General features: G+C 39.5%; 1 protein-coding gene across 3 annotated transcripts in view; it reads right to left on the bottom strand.

Annotated features, from left to right (window-relative positions):
- EFHC1 (EF-hand domain containing 1) overlaps positions 1-20,585 on the bottom strand; it is a 59,466-nt gene extending 38,881 nt beyond the window's left edge. Inside the window, exons 1-3 of one of the 3 annotated variants that reach the window (XR_005021992.1) lie at positions 20,351-20,585; positions 12,092-12,313; positions 3,880-4,167 (exon numbers count right to left, since the gene is read on the bottom strand). Coding sequence is in view for 2 of the 3 variants with exons in the window: in XM_036870587.1 (XP_036726482.1) it covers positions 3,880-4,167; positions 12,092-12,313; positions 20,351-20,413 (573 nt within the window). In the remaining variant the exon portion in view is untranslated. The remainder of the gene's footprint in view (positions 1-3,879; positions 4,168-12,091; positions 12,314-20,350) is intronic. The other 2 variants (XM_036870587.1, XM_036870589.1) reach the window with 2 other exon arrangements.
- Between the last annotated feature and the right edge of the window lie 794 nt (positions 20,586-21,379).

The following is a 21,379-nucleotide window of genomic DNA, read 5'->3' on the forward strand; positions in this document are numbered from 1 at the left end:
AAGCATCTGAACTTGATGTGATCATTGAATTTTATTTTGCTAATTATGAGTAAATAAAATATTTTAAGTCACTATATATTTTAATACAACTTGACAATTCTTCTTAAAAGCACAATAAACTATCTTTTTTGTTGATCAGAAAAGAACAATTTCCTGGGATCTGTTTACATTCTGGAACTGGAAATTAATCTGAAATCTGGGTTTCTTTTGGGAATTGTGTGGTTTGCTTTTGGACAATTCAATAGAAAATATACAGAACTCAGGGCCAAAATACATGGGTTCTAGTATCAGCTCTACTAACTAGCTTATAATCTTAGTATTTAAAGTTTTATTAGGCAGTCTCCAATATCCTTTCTTTTTAAAAAATTTATTTATTATTATTTTTTTGGCTGTGTTGGGTCTTCATTGCTGCATGCGGGCTTTCTCTAGTTGTGACGAGCGGGGGTTACTCTTCATTGTGGTGCGCGGGCTTCTCACTGCAGTGGCTTCTCTTGTTGTGGAGCACGGGCTCTAGGTGCGCGGGCTTCAGTAGTTGCGGCTCACGGGTTCTAAAGCGCAGGCTCAGTAGCCTGGGCACACAGGCTTAGATGCTCTGTGGCATGTGGGATCTTCCCGGACCAGGGCTCGAACCCGTGTCCCCTGCGTTGGCAGGCAGATTCCTAACCACTGTGCCACCAGGGAAGTCCCTCCAATATCCTTTCAATATTAAAATATTATGATCTCAACATCTATTAAAACTACTGAACTGCAGATGACAATAAAATTCTCCCCTCCCTTGAGATGGTCTACTAGTGTAGCAGGATTATTGATTGAGAAATTTAATGGGTGTTTTAGTCCTTTTTGTTGCTTGCAACTGATAACCAGGCCCTTTGTCAACCTTACTTTAGGGATTTCGGCAGGTATGTAGAAGCTTCCTGAAGTTGACTGTTCTTCCTGTCTCTTAGAAAAAGCCTAAACTCTTTGAAGTGATTATTCTAAAGTGTCCCAGGAGGAGGGGTGAGAAGGGAATGTCTTTGAGGGCAAGAAGACAGAAAGGGGGAGATTCCCCCAGACTGGAAAACAGACACAGGTTGGTGGGCCTTAGAAGAGCAAGACTCCCCAGGTCTCTGCAGGGACGCTCGGAGCACAGGTGCAGCCAGTCAGCACAGGTGTTCACAGCCCAGTCTCTTACTCAGCACCAAGCTTCAGGGAGGTGCCCTTGGTCACTGAACAACCTAGGAACCCTGCACAGATGACCCCTTTGGGTCTGGGAGTGCTGCTGCTTACTTGCTATTCTTAGGGCTTAGAATCTTTGGCAAAGCTGAGGGCGAACAGAAACACCAGGCCAGTTGGACTGGAGCTCAATTAGGTCTTAAGTTACTTTAAAAAAACAAAATAACATTTCTTGTGCACCTGTATCTGTGGAGTAGGATTCACATCTGTGACACCAGCGGTAATACTTTAGTGGAGATAATAAATTCTAGCTCTCTGAGTTCTGGAGCTTTATTTTTTAACATGTTCAGTTCATTCTGTCTCTAGGACCATTTATGTGGAGCCATGAGGAGGAGGGGGTGAGAAGGGATGGTGATGATGATATGTGTGAATGGAGGTGGTTCCTTGTCCAGATCACACTATAAAGCCAGTCTCTTCCTTATCCACTCACAGGTCCAGCTGTAGTGAAAACCATCAAATTAGATAAGATGTGAACAAATCTCAAACTGTTATAGAAGCCAACTTGTAACCTAACAGATCAATTATTGAAAACATAATTCAATCTAATCATCAGTGCCTGAAATACTCAGCTCTTGTCTATCATTAGTAATTAAAATACAGCTGATCCCCATTATTCACAAATTTCTGTATTTACAAATTTGTCCACTTGCTAAAACTTATTTGTAATCAACCCTCGTGGCGCTTTTGTGGTCCTTTACAGCTGTGCACGGAGCAGTGAAAATTCTGAGTTGCCAGCTGAGGCTGAACAACATGAAGTTCTGCCTTCTTGTTTTCAGCTTTCCTGGTGGAAAAGTGTCCTTTTCATGGTCTATTTGGAGCCACTTATTCTCACTTGTGTGCTTTCTGTTGGTGATTTTGCTGTCTGAAATAGCCCCCAAAGAGCAGTGCTGTTTTCTGTTCTCAGTACAAGAAGACTGTGATATGTACTCAGTGCCACTAAACTGTACATCTAAACATGGTTAAAGTGCTAAATTTCAGGTTATGTACATTTTACCACAGAAAAAAAGGCAGTTGTGATGTATCTTAAGGAAAAAATACAAGTGTCAGCTAAGCTTCATTCAGGCATGACTTACAGTGCTATTGGCCATGACCTCAATGTTAATGAATCAACAATATATTTTAAATATGGCATCTGTAAACAGAAAGAACACACAGAACAAGGTAACGTTTTGACCAGAGGCTTGTAGGAACTTAACTCTGTATTTCTCTTAGGAGCAATGGTTCAGTATTTGCTAATTCAGTGTTTGTGGTGACTGCAGTGAACATAACTACCATTAATAATGAGAACTGACTGTAACTGGCTTAGATCAATGGCTCAGTGATCAACTTGCAAATGTTCAAACTGTCAGTAAAGACACAATTGTAAAAACAATTGTAATACCTTAAATTTATACATTTCATAATATTTCACTGTCAGCACAATTCTGGAACTGCCTATGATAAAAAGAACTTCAAAAACCTAAAAAATGAGAGATCAAAACACATTTGAAGGGGACAATATCTCAAAGATGGTCTGGCACCTCCACCTTCTATACGGTTTTCTCGGCAGCTCTGGGGCGACACGGATGCCATGGCTCCTTCCCTCACTGCCCTGAGGTCCTGTCCCTGCACCATCTCATCAGTGAGGCCTTCCCTGACCAGCCTTTACATATCGTGCCCCCTCCAACTCCCATCTCCTTTACTCTCTTTAGTTTCTTCCATAGCTCTTAGCAGCATCTGACATATTATTCATTTGTTTGCTTGTTATTTGTCTCCTCCAACCAGAATGTAATAACCTCCATAAGGGCAAATACTTATACCTGGCACCTAGAACAGTGCCGGGCACACAGCAGGCACTCAGTAAGCATTTGCTAAATAAATTACTAAATGAAGAAAATAAATGAGTGAACTCACAGGAGCTCAGTGCATGGTAAAAATTAATCACATTTGGCATTAGGTCACATGGGATTAAAGGCATAAAAAATTCAGGAACTATACCTTTGCTACTAAAATTTGTTTTAAGTGAAACAAATTTGGAATTGATTTCCTAATACCTACACTTTGTGCTAAAGAAAGCGCTCTCTCTCGCTCGCTTCTTTCTCTCTCTACAATTAAGTATAAGTTATCAAAAAATCCATATTTACGAAATAGAGAAATGGAGGATTTTTCTCACTATAAAAAAGTGTTTTCCTTTAAAAATGCTTTTATTCCAGGAATTCTTTAAGTAGCAAGTTTCCCTAGAACAAAGCAAGTATGAGTTATGGAAAAAATACAAATTGTACAAAAAATTTTAGGCTCATATCTGCTAATAGTGGTAGTGCTATTTTTGTAAACCCAAACTTCAGCTAAATTGCTCAATGCCTCTTCCATATTTCTACCCCATCAAGGGAACTAGCTCCCCTATTCTCTACCTGAACTGGCATGTGAACTGATTTCTTATCAAATGATTCAGCTGTGAAGGGAGTTTAACTTTATTTGAATGGATATGTAGCAATATCATTTTGAAAAAAATGATGTCACTACATAGTGATGGCACATAGGACACAAACAAATGCCAAATTAACCTGCACGATAATCCACTCAGGACAGATGATCAGTGCCCTCCTCTTACCCTAACAAGTGACATGTATCCTTGCGTAGATTAGAATAATGCCTCAGCACCACAGCTTCCAAAAACATATACTATACCTGTGTGAACTTGTCGCAGTCAACAATGCGGAAAGTTCTGCCATAAATTGTGATGTTTATTCCTCGGTTTAGATCTTTCCAATGGTAATGGTCTCCCCGGTCATTCTTGGCTAGGCGCTGTCGTTTGATTAACTTGCCTTGAGGGATCCCGGAGTTTTCCACAACAGGCTCTATGACAGACATGCTGTCATCTTCCAGATAGTAGTAAATGTTCACTCGGCGGATCCTGTAACGTTCCTCAGTTGACAGAGGAACATCTTCTTGGAAATAGGCATCAAATTTCAGCACCTGTAATACAAAAGGGAGGGAAAAATGGTGTATTAGTGTCTCATCCAAAAATACCAAGTACCTTCCTGTGCCGAGAACCACTCAGGGAGATTCGAATACTCATCACTCCCATCTTCTAAGTCAAGGGTTGCCAAACTACGATCATGGGACAAACCTACCCCTGCCACCTGTTTTTGTATAACCTGCAAGCTAAGAATGTTTTCATATTTAAATGGTTGAAAAATCAAAAGAAGAATAAAATTTCAAAACACATGGAAACTATACGAAATAGTTAACACGTAATTGCTAATGGTTGCTTTCCCATTACGAGGGCAGAGCTGAGTAGCTGGGCTGCTGCTATGGACTGAACTGTCTCCCACCCCCACAATACTCGTATGTTGGAACCCTAACCCCCAACGTGACTGTATTTGGAAATAGGGTCTTTAGGAGGTAATTCGGATTAAATGAGCCCTAAGGGTGGGGCCCTAATCCAACAGAACCAGTGGCTTTGTAAGAAGAGGAAGAGAGCTCTCCCCTCTCTTAGCCCACAGGCACTGAGGAATGGCCACGTGAGGACACAGCAAGAAGGCATCTCTCTGGAAGCCAGGAAGAGAGCCTTCACCAGAAACCAAATCAGCAGGAGTCCTGATCTTGGACTTGAAGCCTCCAGAACTGTGAGAAAATTAATTTCTATTGTTTAAGTCACCTGTCTGTCTGTATTTTATTACGGCAGCTCAAGCAGACAAAGACAGCTGCAAAGCCCAAAATATTTATTATTTGGCTCTTCACAGAAAAAGCTTGCTGACCTCTGCTCTAAATACTCAAACTACATGTAGACTGTTTATTAACACGTTCCTTGACAAGATGGCTTAAAGACCTTACTTAACTCTACTAGCTTTACTTCAATGTCAAAAATCCCTCTTAGAATTTCTGGAAAGAATAAGAGACTATGACTTTTGGTTTCAAAATGAAAATGAAGTCTCCAGTCCATTTCTTTAGGAGTGCAGTCCCTTGTAAATGCACATTAATGACATATTCATTCTTAGAGACTTTATATGAATGACTCTCAAATCAACAATCCACCATAGACTCTTGGGTGGCGTGTCAATACCCTCATTGCGCTCAGAAACATCTATCCTAGACGAAGCAAATCCTAGGTCCTCTGGGAGCATCAGCAACAGTGTAAAGTCAAAATGACACATCTACTGTACATTTGAAAAAACATTTTAAAATAATATAAAAAGCTTATGTTGGAAATTCCCTGGTGGTCCAGTGGTTAGGACTCTGCGCTTTCACTGACAAGGACGCCGGTTCGAGCCCTGGTCTGGGCACTAAGATTCCACAAGTGGCACGGCGTGGCCAAAAAAAAAAAAAAAAAAAGCTTATGTTGACATGCGTTGGGATTTAAAAATTTCTATAATTCTATTTTTCATACTTCTTTTCAGGGCAAGAACGTATTAGAAAGATGCTTCAGGGAGGCAAGAGTGTTAACCCAAACCTCTACTAGAGTAAGAGGAACAAACCAAGGAGACTCTTTAGTGAAGACAATTATGGTTCAATGGATGGGAAGATGACATAATGTATAATGTCTGCTGTGGAAGAACAAGATAAAAAGCAAAAGAGAACGGGCAGTTGCATAGGAGAAATATGAATATAATGGAGTCAAGACCTTAAAACTCATAATAAAAAGATGAGATGGATGAATGTAATGGAATGTTTAAAGGAGAAAAATCATATGGTAAAAGCAAAAGACAAAGATCCTTTTAAAGTAACATTTTACAACAGTTGCAAAGAATTGAAAGAGGACATGATCAGTAATTCACGTACGAAATGGTCTGTACCTGAGCCACAGGCTTACACAGATTTACCTGAGAAGACAACTCTGTAGCACAGAACGGTGAGCTGGATTTTAGACTTCCTGAATTCAGCACGCACAGTTACTGTGGCAGGAGGCAACCTGAGATGCAGGGCTGGGTTTTGGGAAAGAAGTCGGTATTAGAGGAGAATCAGGATGACTCAACATTCTGACCTGAGCAACCGAGAAAATGGAACTGCTATCAACCTGATACGGAGCAGAATGCAGTGGAGCAGGTTTGGGGGGGGTGGGAACAAAATTAGGCATTCGGTTTTGAACACGTTTAGTTTCAGATATCCATTGAACATTCAAGAGGAGATGTCAGATAGGCAGTTACACGCAGAATTCAGGACACAATTCACTGTGTAAAGCAGGGGTCCCCAACCCCCGGGCCACACAGCAGGACACGAGTGGCTGGCGGGCAAGTGAAACTTCATCTGTATTTACAGCTGCTCCCCATCGATCGCATTACCACCTGAGCTCCGCCTCCTGTCAGCAGAATTATTTCATTATATATTACAATGTAATAATAATAGAAATAAAGTGCACAATAAATGTAATGCGCTTGAATCATCCCAAAACCTTTCCCCGCCCCTCCCCCCGGGTCCGTGGAAAAACTGTCTTCCACGAAACCAGTCTGAGGTGCCAGAAAGGTTGGGGACCGCTTGTGTAAAGGACATTTCAAGGCATGGGTCTGGACCAAAGAAGTGAGCATAGACAAAGAAGAAGACCAAAGATTGAAGCCTGGGGCACCCCCAGTTTCCTATGCCATCTGTTTTCTAAGATGGAGGGGATGAAAATACCTTTGGCAACAGGAACCCGGCCTCAGAATGGGAGGCAGGGAAAAGATACACACACATTTTAAAGGCTCAAATAATCAGAATTTTTTGCATTCTGTTTTTTAAAATGTTAATGATAATGAGTTATTTAAAAACAAACCTTATAGAATTATGTCATGTGATCAGTACAAATGAATCCTAATCTCCTATCTTCGTACATTTACAGTAGTGAATTGTGACCACATGATCATTTTGTAAAATCCAAAACATTCCTTTTGAAGCAAAGAAAAATTAAATAATGCAAAATTAAATAATGTACAGTTAAGTGTTTGCTTTATATTCATTTCAGTACATTCAGATTGTGCAGGGAAAAGAAGTAACTGATTATGTATATATGGTATATTTGGTATTTATTGAAGAAACTGACTATTCAGTTAACTAGGACACTAAATTCTTAAGTACTCGGTTATTTGGGAGTTTGTTTTCTGACATAAACTGTAAGTGGTAAAAATTTTACCCATTAAAAAAAAACCCTAGAAGTTTTTTTCTGTCTGTACATTTATCTCTGATTTTTTAATATGAATCAGTTTGTGCAATAAAGTACTTGGGTTTCCTCTGGCATATGATCTATACATATGGCTAAAACTACATGTTTTCACCATATAAGTCATATTACAGAGAGCCAGACCAACATGTGAAGACTCAGGAAAAAATACTCTAACCTTGAATGTACTTATTTATTCGACTGTTAATCAAAAAGGCACTTAGCTACTTATTAAGAACAGAATTAAGAGTTCTGTGCTCCACCCAGAAAGAAATGACTGGAAAAGAGTTAATCTAGGAAAACTGTTTAGCAAGTAGTTAAGATAACATTAGCTTTCCCAGGTAGAATAAGAAGGAAATATATTATGTAAAAAGGAAGGAAAAAGTAATATTTAGATACTGTGTTTAAAAATTTATTTTTCATGGAATTTTACAGCTGGATAGATTCCTACATGTATTCTAACTAATTATATAGATGAAGACACTAAATATTGAGACTCCTCAAGGTGCCAACACAACACCCAGAATTAGAATCCAAGTCTCCTAACTCCCAGGAAGTGCTCAGAATGCCCCAAAAAACTTGGAACTATTCGCAATGATGTCAAATTGATGGGGAAGATGCTGAATATTTTCATATCACATACAATTATAAAAAGCCTAGCTACACTTTTTTTATTATTTTTTATTTTACTCTATTATATCTGTGCGTTGCATGCTCAGCTTGCCAATTTTCAGCAGTGACACAAATATGTTAATTTTATTTGTTAAATAATGATTCATCTCATTTTTTTCAACTAATATTTATTGAGTACCAATCACAGAATAGACCAGATGAGTCCTTGCACTAATGAAGTATACACTCAAGTAGGACAGATAAACACTAAACAAACCAGCAATACAAACTGTAATACACTACTGTGAAGGAAACAAAGAAAAAACTGATAGAGAAAAATACGGAGGGACCACCTTAGCATAGTGTCCAGAAAAAGCTTCATAGTAAGTCACGCTGAAGGATGAGATGGAGTGAGCTGCTTAAGAGCAGAGGGAAAGCTATTCCAGGTAGGGGGAACAGCACATGCAAAGGTCCTGGGGTGGTGTATTACAATCTCAAGAAAATAAGGAAAATAAATCTAGTGGGACTGAAACACAGTGGGTGAGGAAAAGAGAGGCCCAGGAAAAGGCTGCAGAAACAGCAGGGAGGGCCAGGTCTCGTGGTGACTGCAAGGAACCTGTACAGTTGTATATATGATGAGAAAGCCATGGAGAAGTATTTAGGTCAGTACGTGACATGTTCTGATATTTATTTTTAAAAGATAGGCCTGGCTGTTCTGTGGAAAATGAATTAATGGTAATAGTGGAGTTGGAAATATGTAAATGGATTAGTTATATATTTTAGAGACAGAAATGACAGAGCTTGATGATAAGATTGGATGTGGGTTTTGAGGGAAAAGAAGAGTCAAGGATGACTTTCAGGAGGGGGTGGATAAATTAGGAGTTTGGGATTAACAGATACACACTGCTATATATGAAATAAATAACCAACAAGGACCCACTGTATAACTCAGGGAACTATACTCAATATTTTGTATAATAACCTTACAATAATAAGGGAAATGAATCTGAAAAAGAATAGATATATATATATGTATAACTGAACCACTTTGCTGTACACCTGAAACACAACATTGTAAATCAACTATACTTCAATTAAAAAAATTAAATTAAAAAAATTTTTAAAAAAGGATGACTTTCAACTGGGGGCTAGAGCAGCTGGGTAGTGGTAATGTTTTCCCTGAGAAGTGATATCATCAGAGCTGTGCTTTGGGGAATAAACCAAGCAGTAGACCTGTCATGAGCATAAAAAACAAGAAAGAGACTAATACAACAGTCAACGACATGTTAGCTGTTAACACGCTGCTTGTCTGAACTAAGATAGCGGGAGAGGAAAGGGAAGTGAGAGATACTTGATTCGGCAAATCACTGAATGTGGGGAGTGAAGCCAGAAAGAGCCAAACGCAGCTCAGGTTTCAAGCTCTTCAAGCTTGGATTACCTCGGGGAGCACAGAAAGAGCACACCTGCAGGAAAAGGTGATGAGCTGAGCTAGAGACACACAGACCCTGAGGGGCCAACAGCTCAACAGGTGAAGAGATCCCGCGGCAGGTCTGGAGTTTCAATACGGTCAGAATTGGAAATAAACACTGATAGTTGTCTACCTTGAGATGACAGCTGAAAACAGAAAAGTGGGTGAAATCTCTCAACAATAGAGAATAAGGAATGAGAACATAACCTTGAAAACACTTACCGTTAAAAAGTGAGAGGAGGAAGGAAGTCCAGAGCAGGAGCATTGAGAGAGAGAGAAAGAGAAGAAAACCGGGAGAGTGAAGAGTCCTGGTAGCAAAAGAAAAGTAGAGTTTCAAAGAGGAAGGGGGGTCAGCAATGGCAGATGTTGTAAACAGGTCAAAGAGAATGCTGGCAAAGAAAACCTCTCCAGATCTGACAAGAAAAACATCACTGGCTACTAAGAAAAAGTAGTTTGGGGCTTGAGGGTGAAGAAGTCAGCTTCTAAGTGAAGTGACAATCAAGTGAGGAAAAATGTTGCTTAAAGGGTTACAAGTAGAAAGAAGGTTTCTTAAGACAGGATGGTATGACCCTAGGTAGAGAAATAGTTGCCTGAGTGTTTGAAATGGCAGTAGGATGGACGTTAAAGATGAAGAAGATGAAAGAAGAAGAACACCAGGAACACAGAGTGGGAAGTTAGCCTGGGAAATGGATACAGTGGGTGATGATGACGAGAACAGTACGGGAGCAAAGAGAAAAGATGCAAGCACTCCTTGGAGATATCCTGATCTTTATAATCTACATAAGAAATAGTTATAGTCTAAGGATGAGGAACGGTACAAAGAATGTCCAAAACATGGACAAATATGTTGGCTATTAAGTGGACTTCTGGGTATTACCAAAAAATTTAAACTCTGATTTAATTCAGAAAACCCATAGTTTTCTTATCGCAAAAAAAATCTTAGTTTCAAAACCATGCATTTAACTACTCTACCTCATTATCTATGGTAAGAATCATTTATAGAGAAATGGTGATGATCCAAGTAAAACGAATAGGAAAACAAAAATGTAAATATTCTTTTCATGAGCACTATCTTTAAAGAAATGAATTACAAATAATATTTTAAAAGTATAAATTAAGTAATGACAATTAGCACAAAATTACATAGAAAAACAAAAAATACGAAGCTTATTTCCTATTCTGGCACAATTCTCCCTCTTTGAATTTCATTAATACTCTTTTTCTTAAGTCTTTACTGAATTTGTTACAATATTGCTTCTGTTTTATGTTTTGGTCTTTTGGTCACCAGGCATATAGGATCTTAGCTCCCCGACCAGGGGTCGAACCTGCACCCCCTGCATTGGAAGGTGAAGTCTTAACCACTGGACCATCAGGGAAGTCCCTCATTAATACTTCATCACTTTCTAGTTTACAATAGTTATTTGCGATTGTTTTCAGTAAAAATTGAACCTAACCATTTATATCTTGATAAACTGTTAAATGCCTATCCCACTCCTCTTGTATTTTCACCCCTTTCCCTATTCTACTGGTTTTGCAGTGCCTGTCACAGCTGTAAATACACAAGAGAAACAAGAAAAAGGTAAAGAAATACCCAATCATATCATTGATATGGATGTTTAGGTTCAGCCTATAAGTGGACATGTCAACGTGTTTGTATCAAATGAGTTAGTTGAGATGGGGAAGGGGAGATGATATAGATTACAGCTGATACATTAAAAAAATTTTAAATTAAGTGATTATTAATGTAAATGGCATATTTCCACCACTAGATGATTTTGTAACTTCCAGCCTCTAGCTTCAACAGGTACTCTATTAATAAAGATTGGCCAGCTGGATGAAAATGGTATAGACATTTAACAAAAATAATAAAATGAAAAGTAAGACCAAAAAAGAGAGAAATAAGATAGGCTAGGAGTAAATGAAGAAAGCTAACTTATAAAAACTAGTCAGTAGTTCTCACAGCCAGTTATACATAAAAGTCATCTAGAAATTAGAATCAGTGAGGGCTGGGGCAACATCCAAGTTTCTTAAAAGTCCCATCAGTAATTCTGCTGCATGGCTAGGGTTAGGAGAAGCTCACCTTAGTGAAAAGAGGAAGCTCAGTGACAAGGAAAATCAAGGATGATGTGGAAATGTTAACAGACGGAAATAAAGCAACTCACATTACAAAAGCATAAGGGTAAATAAGACACAAACAAAAATGTTATACTACCCTTTGGTTACATTATGCCAAATCTGAAATGTTCCCTGAAAAACAAAACTTACGGAGACAGCCTGGAGAAAACTGACAACAGATGAAGTCACTGTCATGATGACACTCTGCACTACACAGAGATTAAGGATTTGTCATTACTACAGAATACAGGACATTTAAAAAGTAGAAAACACAGAACAGGTAAACATAGCAATATGAACTCAAGAATTCAGAACTCATCCAACTTTTTTAAACTGTATTTAGAAAATATTTCAGTGACGTCTACAGGGAATTATTTTCTGTAATCGGCTTCCTGAGTAAAGAAAGGGTCTTTCAATCCTGAGTTCAGCTGTCTATGACTAAGGGTTGAGGCATTTGAACAATTTTCTCCTCAGAGTATCTGGAAAGGCTGTGGTTTACTGTTGACTTTTCTGCAAACAGTTGGCTCTCAGAAATTTGAATTCAAGGGGTACCCTTCCATCCCAGATGATACCTTTTTGTCGAAAGCCACATAGGCAGGAATGAATTCTGCACGCGGGGCCTGCTTGGGCTGGCCGTACGCGAGGACTGGTGCCTTGCTGGCCAGCTCGTCCAGCTCAGCCTGAGACAGCTGGCTGACCTGGAGCCGGTCCCCGCCGATCCCAACTGTTGGACGTCGAACAACTGCATAGCCATTCCTATAGCCAAGCGTCTGGCTTCTATGAAATGCTGTTTTCTGAAGAAAAAAAAGAAATGTGTCTTTATATTATAAATATTTGTTAGGTAAAAAAGCTAACTTTCAAAAATATCATAACTTCAACCTTTGTTTATAAACATCCACAAACCTTACATCAAAAAGCTTACCTACTTTAGAAGGTTCTTGTATTTTAAGCTAAAACACTCGGCCAGAAAGGAGGAGGGATGCAGCAGCCTGAGCTTAAAATAAAACTTAAAGCCCTGCTGCTGAACGTCCAATTTAATTACCAGCTCACTTTCCACAAAAAACTAAAATATTATCTCATGTATACTCCTAATTTTGTACTAGTCTTCCCATGTTTTTCATTTTATCTGGTGGTCATAAACCATGGAACTGAGAAGATCTAGTTCTGTGAAATGAATTTTTACCTGAAATGAAACAAAGGCCCTCTTGCTACAGTGATGCTAATATATTCATATAACTTTTTGGAAAGCAAATGGTTATTACAGACTTAAATTGAACAGACTTGAACTCAATAATTCCACCCCCAATCCTTTAAGGATATAATCCAAAATTACAGGAAAGAACAATATGCCTAAGGCTGACCATTATAATGTTCAATAGTTATAATTACAATAGTAAATTATAATAGTTATAATTACAATAGTAAGACATGGCATGGGAAACAATCTAAAAGACAAGTATGAGTAACTGATGGAAGGCTCACCTAATGGGCTATTATGCAGCCATTAAAATATTGGTTTTAAAGACCATGTGGTAATCTGGGGAAATTTATGATTTAATAAGTCCAAAAAAGCAGCTTACAAAATTATATGCATATTAATTACAAGCATGCAAACAAGTGCACAAAAAAGACTGGACTTGGAGAATGTTCTCTGTCTGTACTGTACATTTCTGAATTATGTTGCTTTTTTTTTTTTTTTTACAATCAACACATTTTCATTGGTAATTGGAAAAAACAAAAGATTACAGAAAAAGTGGAAAGGAAATATTTTTGAGGGCAGAGGAGACCAAAACAGTGGCATAGGATACCCAGCCTCCCCATCCCTCCACAAAGATCAACAGTTGGACAGCTGTCCATGAACAACACCTCTGGAAGAGGTCCAGAGTCCATTTAGGAGGTTTCAGCAACACAGTAAAACAAAAAACTGAGGATATTCACATAGGAAGAGAAGGAAGACAACCCATTCTGTCTGCATCATCCCATCCCCCAAGCCAGCACTGTTCAGCCCCAGGAGGCAACTTTCCCTCAACCAGGAAAGGAAAAGCAGGGTGGGCAGTCAGCTCTCCAGTCATTTGGAGACACTGCACGAAGGTCCCACCTCAGTTTCACCCCACCCAGACTAGTGAAGCAGAAGTGTACAGAGCTAGTTAGGAACAAGGAGGAAAAGCAGGGGCTACTGGCAGCACCCACTCAGTGGGAGCCACTGTGGTTCACAGAGACCTGCTTGGCAGACAAACAGCAGATTTTGACCCACAGCCAACAGCCAGCATAGCTGCAGCTGCCATGTAGCCCCTGCAGACTTCACCAGCTTTTGTCCCACAGGCATTCAGGGTTGCCCAGGCCACCACCTGAGTCCCTCCTGGCTCCCTCCTCTCCCCTGTCCCCAGCAGAGCCCAGGAACCACACGGGCAGCCAGCTTAGGCCTCTAGAAAGTGATGAAGAAAAAAACTGCCAACCAAGAGTACTTTACCCAGAAAAGTTGTCCTTCAGAAATGAAGGCAAGATAGAGACTTTTCCTAATAAGTATAAGCTATAGGACTTCATCACCACTAAGTTTGCCTTACATGAAATGCTGAAAAGAGTTCTTTGAGCTGAAGCAAAAAGGTGTTTATTAGTAACGTGAAACTATACAACACACTGGTAAAGGTAAATGGAGACACCCTAATACTGTAACATGGTGATGTGTTATCTACTTAACTCTAGTATAAAGACTACTTAACCCTAGCTTCAACAATTTGTTAATGGATACACAATACAAAAAGATGTAAATCGTGACATCAAAAAAATAAGGGGCGGGGAGTAAAAGGGTAGATTTGTATGTGATCAAATACTGTTGATCTGAAGGGCGAAATAGACAACAAAACAATTATAGCAACGGACTTCAATACCCCACTCTCAACAATGGACAGATCAGCCAGATAAAAAAAATCAACAAGGAAAACACTGCACTTGAACCATACTTTACATCAAATAGACCTAACAGACACATACAGAACAATCCATTCAACAGCAGCACTCTTTATTCTCAAGCGTGTGCAAAACATTCTCCAGTATAGATCATATGATAGGCCACAAAATAAGTCTCAGCAATTTAAGAAGATTGAAATCATACCAAGTGTCTTTTCCAATCACAATGGCATGAAACTAGAAATCAATAAGTGGAGGAAAGCTGGAAAATTCACAAATATGTGAAAATTAAAAAACACACTCCTGAACAACCAATGAGTCAAAGAAATCAAAGGGAAACTTAAAAAATCTTGAACAGATGAAAATGGAAGCACAAAAATGAAAATCTACAGGATGCTGCAAAAGCAGGTTTAAGTTTATAATGATATATGCCTGCATTGAGAAATAAGATCTCAAATAAACCACTTCACTTTATACCTCAAGAAACCAGAAAAAGAAGAACTAAGCCGAAAGTCAGCAGAAGAAAGGAATTAATAAAGATCAGAGCAGAAATAAATGAAATAGACACTAGAAAAATGATAGAAATGATCAAAGAAACTAAGAGGTGTTTTTTTGAAAAGACAAACAAAATTGACAAACCTTTAGCTAACTGATTAAGAAAAAAGAGAGAGGACTCAAATAAAATCAGAAATGAAAAGGGAGACATTATAACTGATAGTATAGAAATACAAAGGCGCATGAGAGTCTACTATGAATAATTACATGCCAACAAACTGGATAACCTAGAAGAAATCAATAAATTCCTTGAAATGTACAACCTACCAAAATTGAATCATGAAGAAATAGAAAATCTGAACAGACCAATAACAAGTAAGGAAACTGAATCAGTAATCAAAAACCTCCTAATAGAGAAAAGCTTGGGACCAGATGGTTTCACTGGTGAATTCTACCAAACATTTAAAGCAGAATTAATGCCAGTCCTTCTCAAATGTTTCCAAAAAACTGAAGAGGAGGGAACACTCCCAAACTCATATTATAAGACTAGCATTACCCTGATACCAAAGTCAGATAAGGAAACTACAAGAAAATTACAGACCAATATCTCTGATGAACACAGATGTAAAAATCCTCAACAAAATAGCAGCAAACCAAATTCAACAGCACATTAAAAGAGTCATACACCATGGTCAAGTGGGACTGATTTCTGAGATGCAAGGATGGTTTAACATGTGCAAATAAATAAATGTGATACATCACATCAACAGAATGAAAGATAAAAATCACACAATCATCTCAACAGATGCAGAAAATGCATTTGGCAAAATACAATATCCTTTCATGACAAAAATGCTCAAAAAATTGGGTATAGAAGGAACATACCTCAACACAATAAAGTCCATAGATGACAAACCTACAACTAACATCATACTCAAAGGTGAAAGGTTGAAAGCTTTTCCTCTAAGATCAGGAACAAGACAAGAATGCCTACTCTCACCACTACATTCAACATAGTACTGGAAGTCCTGGCCAGAGCAATCAGGCAAGAAAAAGAAGTAAATGGCATCCAAATAGGAAAGGAAGAAGTAAAACTGTCTTTGTTTGCAAATGATATGATCTTATACTTATAAACCTTAACGACTCCATCAAAAAACCGTTAGAACGAGTCAACAAATTCAGTAAAATTCCAGGATACAGAAATCAACATACAAAAATCAGTTGTGTTTCTACACACCAACAGTGAACTACCTCAAAGAGATATTAAGAAAACAATCTCATTTATGATAGCATCAGAAACAATAAAATACTTAGGGATAAATTTAACCAAGGAGGTGAAAGACCTGTACACTGAAAACTACAAGATTTTGATGAAAGAAACTGAAGATAACACAAATAAATGAAAAGAAACCCATATTCATGTTTTGGAAGAATTAATATTACTAAAATGTCCATACTACCCAAAGCCATCTAAGAGTCAATGCAATCAGTATCAAAATTCCAATGGCATTTTTCACAAAAATAGAAAAAAAAAATCCTAAAATTTTTATGGAGCCACAAAAGACTCTTAACAGCCAAGCAATCCTGAGAAAGAACAACAAAGTTGGGGGCATCCTGATTTCAAACTATACTACAAAGCTGCAGTAATCAAAACAGTATGTATTGGCAGAAAAATAGACACATAGACCAATGGAACAGAATGGAAAGTCCAGAAATGAACCCTCACATATACAGTCAACTAATCTTTGACAAGAAAGCCAAGAATACACAATGACAAAACGATAGTCTCTTCAATAAATGGTGTTGGGAAAACTGGATAACCACATGCAGAAGAATGAAATTGGATCCCTATCTTACACCACTCACAAAAATTAACTCAAAATGGATCAGACTTAAACCTAAGACCTGAAACTGTAAAACTCCTAGAAGAAAACATGGGAAAGCTCCTTGACATTGTTCTAGGCAATGATTTTTTGGATCTGACAACAAAAGCATAAGAAACAAAAGCAAAAATAAATAAATAAGTGGGACTACATTAAACTAAAAAGCTTCTGCACAGCAAAAGAAACCATCAACAAAATGAAAAGGCAACCTACAGAATGGGAGGAAAATGTGCAAATCATATATCCAATACGGGGTTAATATCCAATATATAAAGAACTCATACAACCCAATAGCAAAACAAAAACAATCCAAATAAACAAAGTCTGGTTAAAAAATAGGCAGAGGAAAAAAAAAATGGGTAGAGGAACTGAATAGATATTTTTCCAAAAGAAGACATACAAATGGCCAAGAGGTATGTGAAAAGGTGCTTGACATCACTAATCATCAAGGAAATGCAAATTAAAACCACAATTAGATAACATCTCACACCTGCTAGGATGGTTATCATCAAAAAGACAAGAGCTAACAACTGTTGAAAAGGATATGGAGAAAAAAAGGGAACCCTTGTGGGAATGTAAATTGGTACAGCCATTATGGAAAACAGTGTGGAGGTTCCTCAAAAAATTAAAAACAGAACTACCATATAATCCAGCAATCTCATTTCTGGGTATATATCCAAAGGTAATGAAAACAGGATCTTGAAGAGATACCTGCACCCCCTTGTTCAATACAGCATTATTCATAATAGCCAAGATATGGAAACAATCTGTTTCAACCAAGGGATAAAGATATGACATATATGTGAGTATGAATGTGTATATACATATTTATACATGTATATACAATGAAATAGTATGCAGCCATGAGAAAGAAGGAAATCCTACCATTTCTGACAACTTGGATGAAACTTGAGGGCATTATGTCAAGTGAAAAACATCAGCATGAGAAAGACAAATACTGTATGCATGATATCATTTATTTGTGGAATCTAAAAAATCCAAACTCATAGAAACAGAGAGTAGAGTGGTGGTTACCAGGGGGTGGAGGTAGAAGAAATGGGGAGAGAGTGGTCAAAGGATACAAACTTCCAGTTTATTCAGTTATAAAATGAAATCATTCTGAGGATCTAATGTACAGCATGATGATTATAGCTAACAATGGTGTATTATATACTTGAAAGTTGTTAAGAGAGTAGATCTTAAATGTTCTCATCACAAAAAAGAAATGGTAATTATATGACTGAATGGAGGTGTTAGCTAATGCTATGGTGGTGATCATTTTGGAAAATACAAGCATATCAAATCAACAGGTTATACACTTTAAATTTATATGTCAATTATATCTCAATAAAGTTGGAAAAAAGTGGAAGGGAAAATTAGAGATTATGTTAATTTGATGGAAATTTTTTTCCTTTTTCTGTTCTTTGCAATGTTGCTTTCAAAATCATATTTATACACATACATATATACACACACATAAATCATAAAATGTTTTTTATGAAAAAAATTACTGACTTACCTAATTTCTTTGCAGCCCAACCTACCATCTCTCAGGATCTGTACTAACATAAAAGGTGCAATAGAGTAAACTTCTTTTGCTAAGAGTTATGGACTGTGAACTTTATGGGTTGTACATTCAGGGTCACCTATCAGTTGACAGGACATAACACAAATGACACAGAACAAAATGGGCTGAGTTGACTTCATCACTGGGTAACCTGTGTAACTTCAAGCTCCTCTTCTCCCACCTCTAAAGACAGAAGCAACATCAGCTGCTTCATTTGCTTTTCCCGTTTGAGACAGACATCTCTACCATCACTCAGCTATACGACCTTTATCAGTGGACTTCAAGGGCACCCCAGGCAAGGCCACCTCAGGCTCCCCACCTTAGTCCCTGTGGTTCATCTTCTGAAGGTCTTGAGAGTTACACATACCTAGTCTTTCAGGGCTGAAGACAGTGACCATGTTTTTCACATATCAAAATAAGGCAAATTGGCTGACACTTGGCCAATGTATTTAAAATCTGAAATATGTCCAATGCACAGTTCATCTTACTTGTAGTACGGCAATATATGTTCTCAGAGCCTGGCACCTCCAACCCACACCTCTGTAATCCCAAATCAAATCAACCCTGCCCCATGGGTAACCCACACTCACCAACAGCAAATGGTAAGCTGTTCCTGCACAGGGCAAGAACGTGCCTACAACATTTTTAAGTTTCATAAAACTGAAAAGCCCACTGAAGCAAAAAATCTACAATGCTTTGTCTTAATGCAGGAATAACTATGAAGAAGAGATTCAGAATCCAAATTCCCTCACCAAACATTCAATTTCAATTCATTCTCCCAAAGAAAATAAATTGACTATGTATTTTATCTGACCTTCATGATCAGGGAGAGGAACTTATAGTTTAAATTATTAAACTACATACATATAAATTATTATTGTTTCATCTCTGATAATCAGCCTATCAGCCTACTGAATCTTAATGTTGATATTCCAACATATATTTCAGTAACCCTGAAATTTCAGAATTAAATAATAATTTTGTCAAGGGCTAAACTATGTCAAAGAAAAAAAACCACAAGCCTATTTTTTTTTTCTCTTCAATTTTGTCTAGAGGATGCAACTAAAAACACAAAGTAGGGGAAGAGTGAAACAAAATCTAAACAGGAATCTTTTATAAAAATGTTAAAGCGAAAAGAAAAGGGCTAGGAGAAGAAAAAACAGCAACGAATCAACTGTAGTGGAGGGAATTTATGTGGAATTATCTCCTACAAAGCACCTGAGGATGGTTTGGGAGGAAGACGGCCAAGTGTTGAAAGTCTAACTTTTGGAGAAAGAACAACTGGGAAAGAAGGTTAAACAAGAACAGGGTGAAGGTGGGACTAGACTGTAGAAAAGGGATGAGGTGCGGTAGACGCATAAATGAGAAGGGAGAAGACTGCAGTAAAGGACCTGGCAGAAAGAAGCCAATGGGTGGAAGCGGTAAATAACACAGGAAATGCAGCTGGGAGTGGGAGCGATTACTGGGTCTAGGATTCAGAAGAGGAAGAACGCGGGCGGGGAAGACAGGCCTGGGGAGAGTGGGTGGGATGGGGCTGTGGAAATAAGGATGAAGGTGTAGAGAGGCTGAGTCCGGGAAAGGGCCCAGACTAGGGGGGAGGGTTTAAGGATGGAGCTGGTCAGAGAGGGGTACGGGGTGGGAGAATGAGCTAGGGAGAGGACCGAGGGAGAGCTCGGGAGCAAGGTGGGTAAATCAGTGATCTAGAGGAGGAGAGCAGCAAGTAAGAACGCCGGGAGGCCAACACAATGCCAGGGTGGAGTGGAAAAACTAGAGAGGGATGGGCGGAGGGCAAAATGGGACAGGGAGGGTGAGGCTGGGTGAGGGAGAAAAGAGAACAGGGTTGGGGCAAAGGGACGGGTTTGAAGGGAAAGAGGACAAACTCGCGCGGACGAGAAAGGAGACGCAATCTTTCGAGCAGCTGCGAGCCCTCCGAGGCCGCCCGAGGGTGGGGACAGGGGGTTGGGCAGAGAAGTGCTCACCGTGGAGTCCTTAAAGGACGTGCCCGGGAGAAAGGGCAGGCCATGCACTGGGTTGGACATCATCGCAGCCGCTCTCGCCGCGGCCACCTCGGTCGGGCTTGGTCCTCCCGGGTTGCCGCGGGGACCAGCGGCGTTCTCAAGGGCCCCAGCAGCTCCTTGGTAACGCCAAACATCCCGAGCGCTCACGGAAGAGGGGCCGGGCCTGAGGCGCAGGCGTGCCGGGTCTGCGCGTGCGCCGCCCGCGGGACTAGGGGCTCTCGCGGGAGTGTGGCCGCAGCGAGCTGGCCCCGCCCCTCCCCTCTTGGGCCGCGGCGACGTGAGAGCGGGTGGGAGGGGCGGGAGGAGGCTGTTGTGATGACGCGATGGTTTTCGCCGTGAGGTCCAGGGTCGGGGCGGGCCCTTAGATCAGTTACAGGGGAAGGGGCGGTCCTTCCTTCGTTCCACCGCAGTCCTCACCGCGCTCCGCCCTCTCTCTCTTCTCCCACCTGTGGGAAAAGGGCTCTTGTCCCAGTTCGCGCTGAAGTGTCAATGGTTGGTTCCGGTTGAAAGTGTTACCTCTCTCGGACCCGTGCTTCCCTGGGGCCAGGGGCTGCGGATTATTCGTGGTTATAACTCTGTTGCTCAAGGATGTTCAATGAACAAACGCAACCGTCTGGACCCTAATCCTCCCACTACAGCATTCTGGGTTTTTTCCACTTTACCTTTCTTTATTCTACTGTCAATCTCTGCAGTTCTGCACCCTCCCAGTTGTTGGCCGGGCCTTTGGGTCTTACACATTCACCGCAGGACACTCAATATTTGTTGACTGAAGAGCTACAGGGCGCTCGTGTCAATTCTCCATGTCTCTAGTATATACGTACTTGCAGCTGCAATGAAAAGATCAGAACCAAGAGGGGAAACGCATCTCCTTCAAAGAGAAAACTAAGTTATAAGAAAAAAGCAAATAAGTGTGGTGACATATTATCAAAATCATAGGTACTCTTTTTACAAAACTTGTTTAAATTACTATCCCTTAAAAGAAATGTAATC

Source organism: Balaenoptera musculus, chromosome 11 (genome assembly GCF_009873245.2).
Source record: "Balaenoptera musculus isolate JJ_BM4_2016_0621 chromosome 11, mBalMus1.pri.v3, whole genome shotgun sequence".
In the NCBI taxonomy this organism is placed as follows: Eukaryota; Metazoa; Chordata; class Mammalia; order Artiodactyla; family Balaenopteridae; genus Balaenoptera; species Balaenoptera musculus.